At 40.6% G+C, this 19,319-nt stretch overlaps 1 protein-coding gene across 1 annotated transcript in view; it reads left to right on the top strand.

The window, feature by feature from the left end:
• ERMARD (ER membrane-associated RNA degradation) overlaps nt 1–4,933 on the top strand; it is an 18,370-nt gene extending 13,437 nt beyond the window's left edge. The window contains exons 14-17 of the mRNA XM_010292633.1: nt 1,246–1,374; nt 2,865–3,074; nt 3,998–4,111; nt 4,774–4,933. Coding sequence (XP_010290935.1) covers nt 1,246–1,374; nt 2,865–3,074; nt 3,998–4,111; nt 4,774–4,933 — 613 coding nt within the window. The remainder of the gene's footprint in view (nt 1–1,245; nt 1,375–2,864; nt 3,075–3,997; nt 4,112–4,773) is intronic.
• Nucleotides 4,934–19,319: the final 14,386 nt, after the last annotated feature.

The following is a 19,319-nucleotide window of genomic DNA, read 5'->3' as shown; positions in this document are numbered from 1 at the left end:
CTATGGCATCTGCAAACTTACTGAGGGTGTACTCCATGGGCTGGGGCAATCCCAAGCACAAATACAGGCTGGGCAGAGAATGAGTTGAGTGCAGCCCTGAGGAGGACTTGGGGATGTCTGTTGATGAGAAGCTCAACATGACCCAGCAATGTGCTCTTGCAGCCCAGAAGGCCAATTGTAGCCCAAGCCGCATCAAAAGAAGCGTGACCAGCAGATTGAGGAAGGTGCTTCTTCCCCTCTACTCCACTTTTGTGAGACCCCACCTGGAGTACCACGTTCAGTTCTGGGGCCCACAACATAAAAAGGACAAGGACCTGTTGGAGCGAGTCCAGAGGAGGGCTATGAAGATGATCAGAGGGATGGAGCACCTCTCCTATGAAAACAGGCTGAAAGAGTTGGGATTGTTCAGCCTGGAGAAGAGAAGGCTCTGGGGAGACTATATTGCAGCCTTCCAGTACCTGAAGGTACAAGAAGGCTGGAGAGGGACTTTTTACAAGGGCATGTAGTGATAGGACAAGGGGTAATGGCTTTAAACTGAAAGACGGTGGATTTAGATTAGATATAAGGAAGAAATTCTTCTCTCTGAGAGTGCTGAGGCACTATAACAGATTGCCCAGGGAAGTTGTGGATGCCCCATCCCTGGAAGTGTTCAAGGCCAGGTTGGATGGGGCTTTGGGTGCCCTGGTCTAGTGGAAGGTGTCCCTGCCTGTGGCAGGGGGTTGGAACAAGATGATCTTTAATGTCACTTCCAACCCAAACCATTCTATGATTATGTAATATGTAAAACAGAAAAGAATTGTTTATTCTGAAAAGGGCTTGGTAACCAAATCAGTGAAAGACTTTACATGAGATATTGCTTAAGGAAAAAAAAAAAGGTGATGTTCTCAATGTTATCTGAAAAGGAGGGAGTAATTAATAATACCCTGGAGGAAATTGTACTTGTTTAGAGCTGAGAAGTGAAAATTAAATGCATCTGGCACATAATATGCTGCAGGATTTTGATGAGAGAATAGAGGATTAAGAGGGGTTCAAAAGGCTGCTGCGACTGAGAAAAGGTTGTTTTTAGTTGGAGAAAGAAAATCATGCTTATAAGGTGGAGGGAAAAGCAGCATAGTATCGGAGAGTGAAAGTGGACATTGAATACGCTGCTATCCAAAAAATCTGCATCTTGATTTATGCCATTTCAGAAATAAGTACTACACAGTTTTGTCATCTCAAATCTTAATTTTTTATTTTTTTTTTAAGGTTGGAAGGAAATGCTGAAGCTAGTACTTCAATTTTTATGATATCTGAAATTATATCTCAGTTGCAGCAATATATGCCCCGGAATTGCTATAATTCAGATGATCCAATCGGTAGTGTCCTAACAGAGAGGTGAGTTTGATGTCCTCCCGGTTCCCACTGTCAGCTTCTACATGCAGCCCAACACAAGAACTCTCAAACCTAAGTTACTCATTTCCCTGTTTTTAGAACAATACTTGAAATGTTGCATGCACTTTTCTAATGTTGCTGCTGATTTAATCTAAAAATCTTAAGAATGCAGCTGGACATCATCTTCAAAACTAAGTTAAGACATTGTAGATTTGTGACATTATTACAGTAGAGATTTTACTTGGAAATTAGCATAAAAAAACCTCATTCTTTCAGACTGGGGAAGCAAAATTCTTTTAAATGTTTATGTACTGACTAGATTAAGTTGCTTTCAGTCTGTTTTGTGTGCTAAAACTGCAGCAGAAATTCATTTGAGTGTGCTTGGTGTCACAGCTATGCATGGCATTGAAAAGAATAATACGCTGCTATATAATTCTGTTCTTACCTGCTTTAGTATCAAGAGCCCAAAATAGAAGATATCTTGGTATACTTGTTGTCAGACTTGGAGATATGTTAGTTCCAATTATATCTGACTTGAAGTAATGATCAAATCAATTTGATTTCTAATTGTCACAATCTTAAGAGTCCCGTGACTGAATGAATATGTTGGAACAAAACTCTCCTAATCAAACCTGTTAAGCATGGACAGGATAGTGCAAAGAGGATTTTACCTGTTGCTTTACTTATGTAGCATGTGTGCCTTCTGTTTCCTACCCATCAATCTGCACTTTTCTCAATATGAAAAAGCAGCCTAATTACTGAAGTGTTAAACCATTTTGAGAGTTTTGTGCCTTTATCACTTTTAGTCACTAATGTTTTGCTGTCTCAGAGATAATTTGGGCATGAGGGAGATTAAGAAACACTTCTGTAAGAACAGAGTATTTAAAGTGATGCGTGGCACATTACATTAGCAGATTAGAATTGGACAGCAGATTAGAATTGGACAGCAGAAAGACGTTTGAGTCCTTTAACAAAGCATGATCTGGTGTGGTGTTGATTAAAACAATGGCCTCACCACCTGCATTTTACGAAATGTTAAGTCTGCTTCTTGTTCTGCTCAGAAGAAAGACCACACGCTAATGATAGTACTAATTCATACCATTTGTTTGAGTGAGTTTTATTATGGTGGATGTTAATTCATTGTGAATTGAACCATGGTGGGAGGCTTCAACCACAAGCCTGCTGTGATTTGATGTGTTCAGTGTATCATTTCAGCCAGGCAATTTTGTTTATTGTGGTTGTATTTCTTTGATCTGAAATGAGAAGCATATTCATCACCAGTAGTTTTGCATTTATATTCAGTACAGTGATAGAGAACACAATCACTACCCCTACTACACAGATCCTTGCTTTTTTTTCAGTCATGAAGTAATCTATTTTGAGGTTTTCTGAGTTAAAACATTTTGAATCAAACCACACCAAAACCGAAATATATCTCATGCTAAATCCAGCTAACAAAAGACTGACATTAACAATTTCTTCTTGTTTTGGAGGCTGTTGATTGAACTTTGTGATACGCATATTTGCACGCTTTATTCTCCACGACCGGTTCTGGAAATACTGGTGGTACTCCGTAAAATAAGCACACAGTGCCATCAAGTGTCTGAACAAGTTATTGCCAGCGCTGAGTTGAGATACAGACAGTGGATGAGCAAGACACTACGTTCTCGCCAGAGGCATAACTACCTACGAATGTTGAACAGGTTGGCTGATGATTTTTCTTTACTTTGTGGTTAGGTTTATGAGAGAGTGGCTGCATGCTGTTGCTAGCTTTCAGTTTCAGAAGTTTAAAGTCAACAGTGTTTATGTGTTCTTGTTAACCCTTTCAGAGTTAAGTGTCAACCCAGATTTCTGTTACATAGTAAAATTGAAATAACAAGAAAATCTCAAATTGGAGATAATTTAATGGGTATTTTTAGCATTGCTAGATCACTGTTAATTATGAGCATTCAAATAGAACTATCATTTAAATGTTAGATTGTATTTTTAGTTGCTAGCTTTTCTTATTTAAGCATATAAATGCTTTATCTGAATGCAATAGGTTAAACTGATTTCAAGACTCTACCTACTTTAGTTCTGTTGCTTTTTATCATTATGCCTGGGTCAGCATCTTTATAGCTAGTAGAGTGATTGTTTAGTATTCCATGAATTTTTTTCCTATTCAGAAGTGTTTTTCATTTATAAATCTACTTTAAAAGGATTTATGAATCTACTTTAAAAACTGGGAAAACTATGATATTCTTGACCAAGTTATGTTCCTAAAAATGTTAACCATATCATTAAAGAAACATAGCTTAAACTGACAACACGCAGTTACAATTCAGTTGAACTCCACTTTATCTATGGAGTAATGGGTGCTAATGAGGTTTCCTTTGGAATCTTAACTATATGTATTTATCTTTTTTCCCTCTTTTTGAGGTTTCATAATTGGTAGTCTTCATTTATAGTTTTGATACTTGTTCTGCTCTTTGCTGAAGGACTTTTCATAGTATTTCCCACTCCCCTACCCCATGCAATATCCAGCTATTTAGGATGGATCCAGAAGTCTGAAGAATTTTTTGTTAATGATTTCTATTTAATTTGGGTTTAGTTTGTTTATTTTTTAAAAAATTTTGCTTATTTCTAGCATTAAGGTTTTGTCTCCAGTGTTACGGCTCATCTTAGTGTTGGTTACTCTGGAACTAGTCAGCATCCATTTGGTTTGTAAGAAGAATCCTTCTGATTATCAGCAGTATCTAAAGTGAGTATATAAGATTGACTATATGAAAATAGGAAGTTGTACACATTCCTTTTTGATCTGTAATATAAATCCTGTAGAGAAAAAAATAAAAAGGTACAGCGTGAGTTTTAGTACATTGTCATCCTTCTTTCTGTCATTACAATCATCACCATATCTCAGACAATGTTCACTGAAGAACTAAAATAACTTAGTTGAAAATATATGGTCCAGTTATTCACATTTTTATTTTTTATTACACTCCTCCTTACCACTTAGAGAATGATCACACACTCAAAAAATACTAATACATAAAAGCTATATTTAATATGTTGGTAATTTTATTCCTTGTGTGTCAGTCCAACAGGTGGTTGGATATCATAGGCATTGTGAAACATTTGACTGAGAAAGGAAAGGAAGCTGTTTGGGGAGAATTCTATCACATTTTATCACTGCATTCTTTCTATGGCAGTGTTTAATTGCAGTTCTGAAAATCATCACTTCTTACTGTGAGAATGAGGGAGCGGTTCTCTTCTGGAAGTAGAAGAAACATTAATATATTGATCATCCTGAAGGAGATTTGGAAATTTGAAGACAGTAGCAGCTTTAAATCAGGCATTGAGATGTTTTTCTATTTTTCTTTTTCAATTCTTTAATGCGTTTCTCTTTGGTTTTATGTCTTGTAGGTTTTTGAAGTCAGTCTTGCAGTATACTGAGAACTTGGTGACATACACAAGACCCGAGAAAAACAAGTGGGATGAAAACATGGAGCTTACAAACAAGGTTTTGATAAAAATAAGGAAAATCAGTGACAGAAAGCTAATGTTAATGCAGCTAGCTATATAAGTTAAATGGGTTTAAGATTATTTGGACATTGTTATATGTTAAGAGTTCTGGAGTCCTCAAATTTGACAAGTCTAATGCAAAGACAATCTTCATCAATCATTGTCAAATTTTGGATGCAAAATTTAGTCTTTTTATTAGAAGGTGGCTGTTGAGACTGGAGTTGAATGATCAAGCTTCTGAAGAATGGACTGTTTGCCAAATCCAGTGAAAAAGATTTACTGTGAGCTAAATCAGGTTGATGCAAGTTCTACTTTAAGTATATTATGTGTTTTGTAGCTTGATTTTTTGTAGTTTTCTGTTACACTGAAAATATCTGAAAAAGGAGTGTGAATAAAAGCTCTGAAAAATTTTAAATCCAAAAAGTAATTTTTTATTGTGAAATATACTGGAACTAATGTCAGACACTGTGATCAACAGGTTAAGAAATTATGACCATTTAGCATAAAGTAGTGCTCGCTGGCAACTGTGGTTTTTGTTATTAGTTCAAGGTAGAGTCAGAGCTTGCACTGAGATAGAGTTGATAACACAGTAACCAGTTGTTTATAAGGCAGTATTTAAAGGAGGCAGGGTGTACTAACTTTTGCACAATATGTGTTTCTTTTGTTTAATTTCATCTGCTTATTCCTAATACATATCTAGTTAGTGAGCTAATTTCATGCAGATTAAATATGAACACTCACATACAGATGCTCACAGACACATATTTATTGTGGTTCAAAAAGTTATTCTTTTGTTGCACACAACATTCATTTGAATAATTTATTTTTTTCAAAATAAATTCTCCCCCTTTCTCATCCCCAAAGAGGAGAATGTCAAAGGAATGAATCAGCTGATGAACAGATGACTACCAGGCTTTCTCCATTTGCTTTCTCCTGTGGAGAGTAAAACCAGAGGGTAATGTCTGGAGAATGTTTGGCTCTACAAAGGATTAGAGATTCAAGTTACATTTTAATAAGATTCCTTGCAGTTTCTTGACTGGAAATCATAGCAAGAGAATTACTAGTTTGGTTTATTTGGTGTGGGGGATGGATGTAAACTAAGATTGTATTGCTTCCTTTATGCTACTCTTGCAATATATTGTGTGTGTTCGAAATTTAACTATGTCACTTTCCAAGGTTTTTGTTGCTGTGGAACTAAATGATGTGAAGAAGTGTGAACTAGATAAAAATACTAAAACTAGGAATAAAGAATAATGATTGAAAGGCAGTGTATGAGCCACAAGTCTGAAATTTTACATTTTATTTAACCTGATTATATTTTTGAAGGCTTGTTTTGTACCCATTGGGTTTGCTTAAGGAGTGTTAACTTCTGCTAAGTGTAGCTTTGTAGTGGCATTTATGATGACACTTGCTTTGATGATGATAAGTATTGTAAGGGGGTGGGTGATAAGTATTGCAAGGCAAAAAAAAAATATTTAAGCTTTACATATTTATTGTAGGAAAGAGGTCAAGAAATTAAAACACAGGGTCATGGTTTAAAAGTACATAAACAGCTGATACTTTCAAAAAAGGAAAGTATGCTCCTGTGTTGAAAAGCACATTATAGACCATAGATGTATATTTTCAACAACCTAAGTCCTCCTTCCTATATTTAAACTTTTCTAAGATGATATTGCATGCTATTCTCTTCATATGCTTTTACCTTAAGATGGAGCACTTTGACAGTTTCTCCATTACTAATTAGTGCCATAGATCTGATTTACTGCTTCAAGTCTGCAGTAAGAAACATGATGGACTTCTGGCAATTTTGTCAAAGATGCTTTTCCAGTTTCTTTTTCCTACCTCTGAAACTCTCTGCTGGGAATGCTGTTACCATCTACTGTTAAACAAATCTGGAGCAGTGTGGTTGTGCTCACCAAAGGCGCTCTATCACTCCCCTCATCAGCTGGATAGGGGAGAGAAAATGTAACAAAAGGCTCATGGGTTGAGGTAAGGACAGGGAGAGATCGCTCACCAGTTACCATCACGGGCAAAACAGACTCAACTTGGGGAAATTAATTTAATTTATTGCCAATCAAATCAGAGTAGGATAATGAGAAATACAAAGTAAATTGTAAAACACCTGCCCACCCCTCCCTTCTTCCTGGGCTCAACTTGACTCCCAATTAATTTTCTCTACTACCTCCCCCTGAACAGCGCAGGAGGACGGGGAGTGGGGATTCTGGTCACTTCATCACACGTCTCTGCTGCTCCTTCCTTCTCAGAAGATTTTTTTTTCTTTCCCTGCTCCAGTGTGGGATCCCTCCCACAGGAGACAGTCCTCCATGAACTTTTCCAACGTGAGTCCTTCCCACAGGCTGCAGTTCTTCACAAACTGCTCCAGCCTGGGTCTCATCCATGTGGTGCCGTCCTTCAGGAACAGACTGCTCCAGCGTGGGTCCCCCATGGGGTCACAAGTCCTCCCAGCCAACCTGCTCCAGCCTGGGCTCCACTCTCCATGGGGCCACAGGTCCTGCCAGGAACTTGCTCCAGCACAGGCTTCCCATGGGGTCACAGCCTCCTTCGGGCATCCACCCGCCCTGGCGTGGGGTCCTCTCCAGGCTGCAGGTGGAGATCTGCTCCAGCGTGGAGCGCCCTGGGCTGCAGGGGCACAGCCGGCCTCACCATGGTCTTCACCAGGGGCTGCAGGGGAACCTCTGCTCCGGTGCCTGGAGCCCCTCCTGCCCCTCCTTCTGCTCTGACCTGGGTGTCTGCAGAGCTGTTCCTCTCATATAATCTCACTCCTCTCTCTGGCTACAATTACTGTTGCTACTTTTTCGCCCCTTCTTAAATATGTTACCCCAGAGGCGCTGCCACCATCGCAGATGGGCTCAGCCTTCACCAGCAGCCTGTCTTGGAGCCAGCTGGCATTGGCTTTATCAAGATACAGGGGAAGCTTCTGGCAGCTTCTCACAGAAGCCGCCCTGCACCCCCGCCGCTACCAAAACCTTGCCATGCAAACAAGCTGGGACAATCCAATTTATTCTGACTTAATGCTGTCATTTGCCAGTAGAGCTGCATGTGGGGCTTGTGGTTTCTTCCTGCCGTTTAAAGACTTGCAGAACAGAGCTGTGCAGAGTAAGTGCATGTTCTATGGCGCATACTGAACAATTAATGGCAAGAGACGTGGTAAAGATTCATGGGTTTTGTCCTTTATTAGTTACCTGGAATGACTTCTCCACTCCAATTATTTATCTTTGCCATCTGTTTGGAGTCACTTTGGGTTTTAAGATATTAGAAAGAATATTGACTCTGAATACTTAGTGTTCCTGAGAGCAAAAGAAGCTTGGAATAACCGAAGATATCCAGTGGGATAGTGCTGACAAAACACACGATGTTTAAATACAAGAGTTCCGATTTTTGTTGTCCTAAAGGGAGTTTATTCTGGAGCTGAGCTGTCCAAAGCTGTGTAGTCATCCATTAGACATTCATGTAGTTGTTCAGTCTTTTTTTCAAAATTCTTTCATTCTTGAAATTTCAAATATCTAGAATTGTAACAAAGAATGTTTTCTTGCAAGTGTGTTATTTCACCCAAGTATTACTTGCATCTGTTTTAATTGTTGTCTTTGCTCCTTGAGGTCTGCATTTTCCTGGAGCTAGTATTCACTCAATGAATCTATACAGACATAGACATGGATTCTGCAGCATCCTCTGAGGAAGGTGGTTGAAATATTTTGTTTACCTGGATATTGTTGATGAGGGAGTGATAATTCTTCAGTCAGTTCTTCTGAGTTCAATTAATCAATTTATATGTGTGTGTGTATTAATTAAAAATAGCTGAGAATTTGTTTCTAATATTTCCTGATCTTACAAGCTAATGTTAGGCATCCCAGATCAAAGAATTTATGACAGAAAACTTTGAAGAAAATCAGGTATCCATCTTTTTGGCTAAGTCATTGGAATTCTCTTGCATCTTCCTGAATATTCCATCTAAATGAGGAGCATCTCTAATCATTTTAGCTTTTCAGTAGTGAGATGCCTACCTTCCACCTCAACAGGAGTTTTCAGATGAGAGACTGTATTAAATAAGAAATTGAATGCTCTTAATTCAAATTGGAGTGGATATAGTTTTCAAGTAAGAGTAGAGATCCTTTGCTGCTTACATTCGAACTAGTGAAAATTAATGTTGTAGGAAGTCCTCTGAATCCGTTGTCTCCATCATTATATAAGTATTTTTGTTCATACGCATAAACGTTTGAAGAAAAGCAGATCTATGAAATAATTATGTTGTAGTTGTGTGAACATTTTGTGGTTTCTGGTACTTTCTAGGGACCACCAAGATGAACTAGAAGTTTGCTGAGGTGGGCACTGCACAAACACAATGAAACGTCAATTATGGTAGGCATCTGTGCGTGGAGACAAAGCTTGTCCATTATTTTCTCTCTCTCTCTCTAGTTAGTGCTCTACACAGCGATGGTAGAAGGGGTTAGAAACAGAACCATGTGTTCCTATACAAATGTAAAACAAATGGCTAAAAATACTTAAAATCTTTTTGGGGTTTTCATCACTATTACATTATACATAAATATTTTACATAAGAGAGAGCAACAAATTTCTTTATCTTTTAATCCTTATCACCTAGCTGTTTTCGAGCAGCCTGATAGTCTTTGAAGTGAACACGCGGTGGCAGTGTTTGCTAAGTCAAAACAGCATTGCATCCTGACATGTACTTCCTGCTCTCTTCTCTTAGAATGTATATAAAGAAATTAATCATCAGCATCGATATATGTGTCTTCAACTGTGGCCGTTGCTTCTGGTGAAACTTTTTCCTCTCCTCATTTGTTTCAAATCACTTTTGGGGAAATTAAACACCTCTGAAAAAATGTTTTGCAAACAGCATTTTAATAATTATAGAGGTTCATCACATTCACCTCATTACTTGCTGAGGTATTTTCAGACTTGCCAGAAATTCATCAACTCCCCCTCTCCTCAGGTAGTTTAAGAGAATGAGTTCTTTGAATTTAATAAACAGTTTATTTTAATAACTTACTGTTTATTACAAAATGTAAGAAGGTATTGACATTCCTAAAAGAAAAAGTTCCAGATTGTCCTTTGTTTGTTGCTGTGATATCACGAAAAATCTTATCTCAAAAGCAAAATATATCTTTTGAACAAAAATTATACTCAAGAAATGTGTTTCTTGAGAAAATTGCTCTGAGGTCTCAGCCTTATTGCCATGGTAATGATTTTTCAGCCTGTTAAAACTGAAATGTGCTATTCATATGCCACCGTGTGAAGAAGATATAGTTGAGCATTGCTTGTTGGGTGGCCTTTGAAAGCCTTGTCCACAGTAGCACTTTCAAATCATGCAGAGAGGTTGCAGTTAAGAAAGATTTTCATTCGCATGAAGTAATTTTTGTATGCTGTGAAATCTTGTGTAGAGATGTTGGAACATCCCCAGCAGAGCTTGTTTTTGCCTTATACTACATTAGTGCATCTGGTCCATGTATGGTATATCACCTTTTTTTCATAAATTGGTCTGCAGATGCGGAGCAGATTCCTGGCTGGCGTACACTATTCCTGTCCCGTCTACTTCAGTGCAGATCCTTTACTCCGCTAAGGATCTGCCCCATGCTGTTTGGGTTTCCCTTGAAGTGGATTGGTTCTTATCTGTGCTTCTTTTTCAGGCTTGCATATTTTCAGGGGACTGGAAGAAAGAGCTATGTACTTCAGATAAAATTGCTGTATGGAAAAGCCTAATTAACTTAGTGGCTTACTTCGCAGGGAAGTGGGGATCATGTGTGGCACTTCACAGCTATATACCAAATTCTTAATTCTTTGATATTATTTTGTTTCAGGAGGAACTTCACCTAGAGTAGAAATCAGTTTTCTTTTTTGAGGCTTTTTTCAGGGGCAATGCTATAGGTTAGATCACCTGATTTTTCCTTTTAAAAAAATTTCAAGGATAAATGAAGCTCTGTTATTTAAGAAGTCTTTTAAGCCGTATAGATTTTCAGATAGAAATTGACTGAAAGGCAAATGCCTGTTGTTTGCCTTCCCTGGGCCCCAGGCAATAGGATGTAAATATGGGTAGTGAATACTGTGTGAGATCAAACTGGCATTTTTTCTGAAGGTGAGAATCCAAGACAATATATACAATTAAAGCCAACAGACTTGCCTACCAAAAGGAGTTCATGCCTTCTGGCATTCTCTACTGAATACCTCCTCTGTTCTTCTCCCATGTATATGCATCTCACAGTTTCTCTACCAAAAAAAAAAAAAAAGTGTAGTAGAACCAGCCAGCGCCAGTTTGTTTTCCATGTTTTCTTTTCTCTGTAAGGGATTAGTTGTAGTAACAGATTTCATGTGCCAGAAAGTGGGTGAACATTAACTATTTTGTCATGCACTGATCCTTCCCACAGCCCTGCAAAATTTGAAATGCAGGAATGGTTATTCATTAACATTTCTTTGTGTCTACAGGAAGTACATTTACTATGTAAACATGTTTTATATAGAACATACAGCTGTTTTGAACGAGCACTCAATGAAACATAAGAGTACAGTGCCTACACTGCCACTTCAGAAACTCTGAGATACCACAGCATTGTGTTTTGGAAGAGCGAACACACAAAGACTTTGCCTGGAAAAACGAATGGTGGAAGTTTCTTTTAAACAAACAAAATCTTTCCTCTACTTTGTTTGAATGTTTTGTGCCTGAAATGCCTGGACACTGAGCTATTGATGTCCAGTCAATATTTAGAAGTGGGGTGGGTGGGGGTGTGTTTCCGAAGTTCCTTATGCTGATCTTAGTAGAGATCCCATCACAGAAGGAAAAATTCAAGCACCATCAGATAGTCCATTTTCAATAGACTGTGGAGTATATTGCCACCAGAAAAAAACTCACAGCATGGAGAAAATATGCCTAGGATAGCTAGGAGAATCATCAGCCTCTTGTCCTGAGAATGTCAGTCTCAAATCTGGGAGGAGCTTTACTAGTAATGCCGCTTCCTTGGGGAATAGGTGGAATCGTGTCTGATACACCCCTCTGCAAACAACTCCACTAGCTAAACTCCACCCTAAGTGCACTTTGTGGAGCGGGACGTTTACCGAAAAGGTGAGGAACGTTTCTGCTTCCCAGAAAGAGCAGTCAGACAGAATGCTGTTGCCTGGGCTGTTGCCTCTAGGTGACTGAGGCTGGTTTGCCCCTTCAGAGCTGTAGCACGGCGTGTTTACCAAGGTACTTCTCAAACAGGCCGTAAAGTTTTCCGTTCCTGAGGACCACAGGACCGAGTAGCATAGGTGTGCTGTGGGGAGGGGCTGTGTGCGGCGTACCAAGCCCTTGGACAGCTCTCCACTGCACAAGGGGGCAAATACGAGGAACCCAAGCTAGCCAGCTTTCTGCCTACGGGCTGGTTTACTGTGGTTTTGTGATCCTTGCTCAGAAAAGCCCAAGATGGGAGAAGGGACTCTCGATTGGCTAACCAGTCCTACGTGCACCTTCTAGGTGTAGCTTTTATTAACTGTTAAGGAAGGGGAGGGTTTCTACTTGTTTTAATGGGAGAACAACAATACTCTTAAACTGGCAGGATAGTACAATGATAGGAGATTACAATTAGATGAGCTCATAAATTTTGGACCAATGGCATCTGTGCAAAAGTGGAAGGATAATTCTACGCAGTTGGTAAAGAAAAAGTAACCAAAAAAAAGAAAAAAAAAAAAGCTGCAGTTGACCCTTCAGGATAAAATGCACTTGTGTCAACATGGACTCTGCCCAAACATTGTTCTGCTGTGGAAGCAGCTGGATGCCCTGCCCTCTGGTTTATACAGTGCCAAAGGGAGGGGGTAAAGAGAGGTGAGGTGAGGGAAGAGGGAGGAGGAAAAGAGGCAGGAGGGAAGATAAAGTAAACCCAGCTCACCTCTTCAACACCACACTCTGAACTGAAAATGTCCTGCAGCTGGCCCTTTCGGCGCTTATTTCTTCATTATTTAGGGACCTGCATCAGCAGAGAAATAGTGTCTACCTCAAAGTCACGGGCATTGTTACAAGGAAGCAATTTTTCTTCTTCCTTTACAAATATTTTTCTTCAGGAGGGTAGGCAGAGATGGGGAAAGTGGGGCAGGGGAGAGAGTAATAGCTGTATCTGTCTGGCCTGTTATATTCCAGGTCTAATTTATAGTATTCCATGTAGCATGATGGTGTCATTTTAATGGTGCATTAACACTGAAGTCTGGAATATTTATTTGGTTGAAAAATGCATCTGATACTAAATACATCTCTGGGGAGATGGCTGTGGGATGATTACAGAACTGATGGCCATCAAATTGATAGCATTTCTCCGTCCTCCTGAGTCTTCTGCTGTAAAAGTGGGACAGGGCGTTTTCTGGGTAAGAATAATGGTCTCTGTGCTATCCTCAGGGGCAGATGTGGCCCAGCACCTGCGCTCTGGATCCAGGATAGACAGAGCTGCTAGACAATTATCTTCCAGTTTGCTGTTAATTTCTATTCAGATTAATCAGTAGCTGCTTGACATGAGGAATCACGTTGTGAGCTTTAAAGCTTTACTACACACCATTGTTGTTTATTTATTTACAATCTATTATTCATGCTAGAAACACTGGCCAATTTAACCTGATTTGTAATCTTCCTTCCTTCCTTTTTTTTTTTTTTTGGCTGAAGTCTCCCATGTGATTTGCATATGTATAAAGCAGAGGGGGTTATTGTTGGCTTTGATGCAGGTTTTTTTGGTTGACTATCTGTACCAGGTAGTATGAGATGATAGTGCCCAATAGAGGTTCTTAGCTTCCCTTACTTTAAACCAGGTTAATGTACTGAATAAAAAGAGACATTACCGATGTCAGGAGAGGGACTTGAGCACTACAGCTGCATTTTGTTTATAATTTGCACTGTGGCTGTGACTGGATGTCCTAAGTGAGATTATAAATTGTCTAAACTGAACTGGATTTCTCAGTTTCATTGTTTGGTGCTATGTACAGATCAGGAGTGAGCAGCCATCTCTGCAAATACATGTACTTGATTCACAGAGTTTACTCTAACATGGGCTGGGTCAAAGCTATGCTATGGGTATCTTGGTAGTTTATTTTCATTGACATGCAAGCAAGATGCAGTCCTGTCTGTGGGAAAGATAGGAGCCCTGCATCCCTGCATCTGCAGCAGGATGGTCTATAGCTGTGGCTTCTGCAGGCTCATAGGAAACGGGGTGTGAGTGCGAATGCGCTGGTCGTGTGCGTCGGTGGGTCTGTGACGGTGGGGATTCACTCGCCAGGGATGGCAGGGATTGCAGCTGTTAGAAATCAGGAGGAAGCTATCGTTTCCTTTTGACTTTTACAGACTGGCCTAATATAAGTTCTATTTATTCAGGTGTTTTTATCCAAATTTTCCAAAGATCCTGAGTTTGACCTTTGTATTTGTAGTTCCCCTCCAATTAGTGAAGAGCATTTAGGAATGTCAAGGATGGGACTAGAAGGGGCCTCCTAGGTGCTGTATGCTGCTGTTACAGCCAACCAGATCGCACACTATCTTTTTCAGCTGTATCAAATACCAGAAATAATTTGTCTCTCCTACTTGTGTTTGCTGTACTGCTGTATCAGAACCTTGCTCAGGTTGCTTAGAAACCCTCTTCTAGTATCCATTTTTTTCATGACCATTCATATTCATTTGTTCTTGTGCCAGTATTTTGCCCTTGTTGGGTAGCTCTTTCTTCTATCTGATGTTTACACATCACTTCGTTGTATTTATAGGGAGCCATATCCTTTCTCAGTCTTCGTATATGTAGGCTAAACAAGTTCAACCTCATAAAATAGGTTTGTTATTGCCTGGATATAGCTAGAAGCCTTTCACTACACCTGTTCTGGTTTTAGTTCCTCATCCATAGGACCAGTTTTGCACAGCCCTCCCAGTCTTGCTGAGGAGATTGCACCACATCTAGCAAAATGGCAGAAATATCTGCCTGCCCGCACTGGCTTTACTTCACATGCTACACACTAGGACCATATCTGCCTTTACAACATCTCCTGTTGATGGGTCCTGGTTGTTCTTATGATCATCTAATAAATAAAGATCTTTTTCCTCTTGGTCTTCCTTAAGTAGGCATGCAGGGTTTTGTTTTGTTTTTTTTGTTCTGGAACGACGTCACGCACTTATTTAGATGTCCCTTGCCCCTTCCTCATTTGAAATATTTGTTCAAAATATTGCCATTGAGCTTACAGCTTTCCATGATGCATTTTCTTTCAGGCTCCTACCCAGTCTCTTTCCTAGTTTACAGCTTTTCAGGATGCCATGGCTTCCATCTCCACAGCCTCCTTCCCATTAGCCATCCTACCTTTGCTTCCACCTTCTTCATTGCCATCCTTCACAAGGCCTTGTGGTGAAGCCTTCATCTAGATTTCAGGTCATGCAAGAATATTTGTGATGTCTGTAACTTCAGAAGATCCTCATTTTCCATGGTTTTCATTATATTTAATGGCTGAATTTTTTTTACTTTGTTTTGTTGGGTAAGGTCAAGATCAGATCAACTAGAATAATTTTGACTTTGGTGGCACACACACATCATCCTTAATGTGCCTTCTTCAGAGGCCAATCCCACTTCCATTATTCATGTGTATGCTTAATCCAATACACTTTTTTGAGGTGATCATTCATCCACATGGTCTTGATGCCATCTTCACACAGTTCTCCCTTTGGCCAGAGGGCTGACGTTTCACCTAAATTTTGTCTTGACAAAAAGATGTGCCAGGGTTCTTCTGAAATCCAGGTCAATGAGATTTTCAACCCAGTTCGCTACACTAACACTTCCCATCACATTCTCAAATTCAGTTAAATTCCCAAATTTAATTTCCATCACTTTATCCCATAGGACAGAAGCACAAACAAGAAGTTTGTGTTGCTTCTGTAAAAACCTCTAAAGAGTGTTTGATTTTAGCCCAGCACCCTACTCGTGGGTAATGGAGCTTGTCCGCTGCTGCCATGCGCCGGTGCCCCGCGCAGAGGCAGCTGTTCCCACACGGAACATCCATGAGGATGTGCAGATGTGGGGCCGGGTGCTCACTTGAAGAGGGACGGACACCCAGCCTTGGCTCCGTCTCGCTCCTGCAGCGGCATGTTTGAACAAGAGACGATAACATGCTCGGTAATGGCGCGAGGAAAGTTTTACAAGGAGAGCAGGTGTGCCTGCTTGAAAGATAAACTCTTCCCCCAGGTGACGATAAGATAAATGATCCAAATCTTGTGATTTAGTTAATGTTTCAGTCTTTAGCCTGCTGTGTACACAGCACCCTGCTGGATAAGCTGCCCAGAACTGTGTGCCTCTGTATGCACAGAGCTATCATAGTCAGCAATATCATTCTCTCACCTGGTGTCCTTAACTAAACAACCTTTAATCATTATACGTGGTTAAGATGTGTTCCTCATTGTACAGTGCAGCTGGTACCTTGCATTAAAAAAAGACCAATGCCAACGTTAAATAACATCATTGGCTGTGACTAGAGGATCTTGTTTCGCTGCTATTTCAGGCTGCCACGTTTCTCTGGAGCAGTATTTAAATTATGTCTGAATTTAGGCAAACGGTTTTTCTTCAGTTGCCTTGAGAATTAGACTTAATCCATCTTTCTCACCAAGTGAAAATTCCTCCAGAGGCATCTCGCTCCTGTTTCACTGCTTATTGATTATCACTCCCAGTTTGCACGTTACTGGCTGCAGCATTCCAGCTGCATTTGAATGAGCAAAAGAAAAGCCAGCTGGTGCTCTGTTGTTCTGATTTTTATATCAGCATTTTGGTTTCAAAGACATTTATCTAATCTTATTAACTGGCTTTACCAAGAGGATTTCCTCACAGACTTAACTGTGAGAAAACAAATAGGCAGTGAGGAGGGGGTGGTGGAGGATATCTTCTGTTACTCTGCCCAGAAGCACATTCTTACCTACTGGGAGAAAAAATAAATCCCGTTTGCCATTGACTCAAAGGCTGGCACATCCCAGCTAAGGCAAAGCTCCTGAATTTCCCTTATGCAAATGGCCTGTAAGAAGGCAGTGCGATGGGCATTTTCCTTCCACGCCGGTGCGGAGAGAAGGCCAGAAGGCACAACCTGCTGTGGAGGGAAAGGCGGGCAGCAGCCCCATGTCTGCGCTCAGGGTAATGTGGTCGGGGGGCTGGGGGCTGCGGCTGTGTCCCTGGCACATCCCTGCACTCCTTTTCTACTGAGAGCTTGCTTGTTATGTGTGGGGCTTTTTGCATGTGACTAAAAGCCACGTGTACATTCAGAGTGCAAAAATAGAACAGATTTGGGGAAATCCATTCAAATGGTACCTACACATTTGGGTTCTCTGAGGTTGAGGGTAGTAAGCATGCAGCCTAAAGTCCAAATTCCCAGTGACACACATGTACAGGTCATGGTATTCATAAATTCAGAGTCTTATTTGACATAAAATATAGTAATATGAATGTACAAGCATGCATATTTTGTTATAGGGTTCCTTAGAAATAGTTGCTGGTAAAACAGGATTTCTACTATGAACAAAGAATTGTGTCTTTAGTTGGTCCTTTGTTAATTTAGCAGCTCTCAACTTCACCAAACAGGGGCTGCATGTCTGGGAATTCTTCTGACAAAGGGCATTCCGAAATCTGGAAGATTATCCAACTATGATTTAAAGAAATTTGCAGCAAGGATAACTGACTAAAGAGACACAACTCAAGATTAGGAAAGGAGAAAGAGAGTGTGAGAGAAGGAGAGCTTCATGTTCTCATATGAGTAAAGTGAGGAGAATTATACCTGTTCTTCTGTTTTGTGATGGGTGTAATCAAGGTCCTTGGTGTTGGGTATGGACTTGCCTGCTTTTCTTCCTTTCTTCTTCTCTTCTGCTACTTCTCCCTCCCTCTTCTACTGTATGCAGACCTCATACTTACATGAAAAACTTACACTGATTCTTAAGGAATCTTTTTAGATTTACATGTGTTAGCAATGAGGAGCTCTTAACTTAAAAGCTGTGTTTGGGGTAGCACTGGCAGAGAATAAAGGATGGCTGTTCATCCTGGGCTGAGTCAGGGGAATGATAGATGGCTGCTTCTCCCAGGAACTAAAGGGAGGTTCCAGGGAGAACCTCCTTCCATTGTCTTGGAAATCCCACCCAGAGCAAGATCATCCAGACCTACTGGCTCTTCCTATCTCTCTCTAGGTGCTGGGAATTGTCCACAGAGGAGACGGTGTTAGCATGGCTGGAGGGAGAGTTGCATCATGATGTATTCCCATGCCATGCCCATCACGGATATTGCCATCCCTGAGCAGGACACAACAGTGTGTCCAATTGATTTGGAAGCATTTGAGATTGACTGCAGATCCAGCTCACTCACTCTTCCTCATTGATAACAGCACTCGCCTGACTCACCCTTCGGCATGGCTGGGCAAACGTCACTGCAGCTTCCAACCTGCTCCAGCCACCTTCTGCTTCAGCCAGCATGGATGTGGGGCAGTGGATTGCCCGGGCATGCCTGGGAGCTCTGCATGACACGCTGTAGCCTCTCCAGGGTCTGAAGAGTGGCACACCGGAGCGCGCCTACCTCCTTCCAGTCTGCAGAGATGCCCTGCCCTGGCAATCACAGGGAGCTCGCACCACCTCGTGCTCGGGTGCTTTTATAGAATGACATAAAGGGAGGAGAAGTCCTGAGGACTAATGGAAACAACACACCTATTACCGAGGGCACATCCGTTAAAATGACATCAGTGAAAGGGCAAAATACAGGACATCAGTGCATCTATCGTGATGAAAAGCTACACGTTTTTCCCCAGCGAATGCATCTCCCATTGCACCTACATTTCCGTAGGCTCAGGACCTGTCCTCATGGGGAGGCTACTGCAAAATAAGTGTGTGTGAGGGAGTGAATTTAAAACAATGCTCTGAACCAGAGCATCCATCCTTAAATGGATGCCTTTATTCATCACAAAGAATGCCTTTTGGTCACTCCACTTAACCCAAGTCCAGAACTGGCTAAATATAGGTTAGCATTCAGTAGAGCATGTCCAAGATGGAAGTTAATACAGAGCAGCCGCTCTGGGCTATTTCCGTGTTGCAGCCATGTTCTCAGATAAGAACAGCTTCTTGGTTCTCCAAATCTTGCACTGTGCACTCAAAGGGGAGGATTTACTTAGTGGGTGAACAGATTTGTCTCCTTCTCTATTCTAATTTAAAACACATTCAATCAATCAAGGGCCCTTTGAAAATAGGGATGTGCAGCACAGTGATGGCTTTTGATTTTAAAATCTGAGTCATTGTTTCCCAAGTCCCCGTGGCCTGAACCCAAAGATCTTAACTGTACAGGATGAATAAAACAGCCAGTGGTCTTCTTTCTCCTGCTAAAATTGAGTTGCCTATGCTAAGAATAAAGCTTGCATGCCCAGTAAGTAGAGCTTTGCTGGGGCATCCTCCAAGGGTATGATAAAGACCATGCCAAATTTTT

This window comes from Phaethon lepturus, unplaced genomic scaffold (genome assembly GCF_000687285.1).
Source record: "Phaethon lepturus isolate BGI_N335 unplaced genomic scaffold, ASM68728v1 scaffold13218, whole genome shotgun sequence".
NCBI classification, from domain to species: domain Eukaryota; kingdom Metazoa; phylum Chordata; class Aves; order Phaethontiformes; family Phaethontidae; genus Phaethon; species Phaethon lepturus.
Note: the sequence above shows the minus strand (reverse complement) of the source record. Positions and strands in the feature narration are given on the sequence as shown.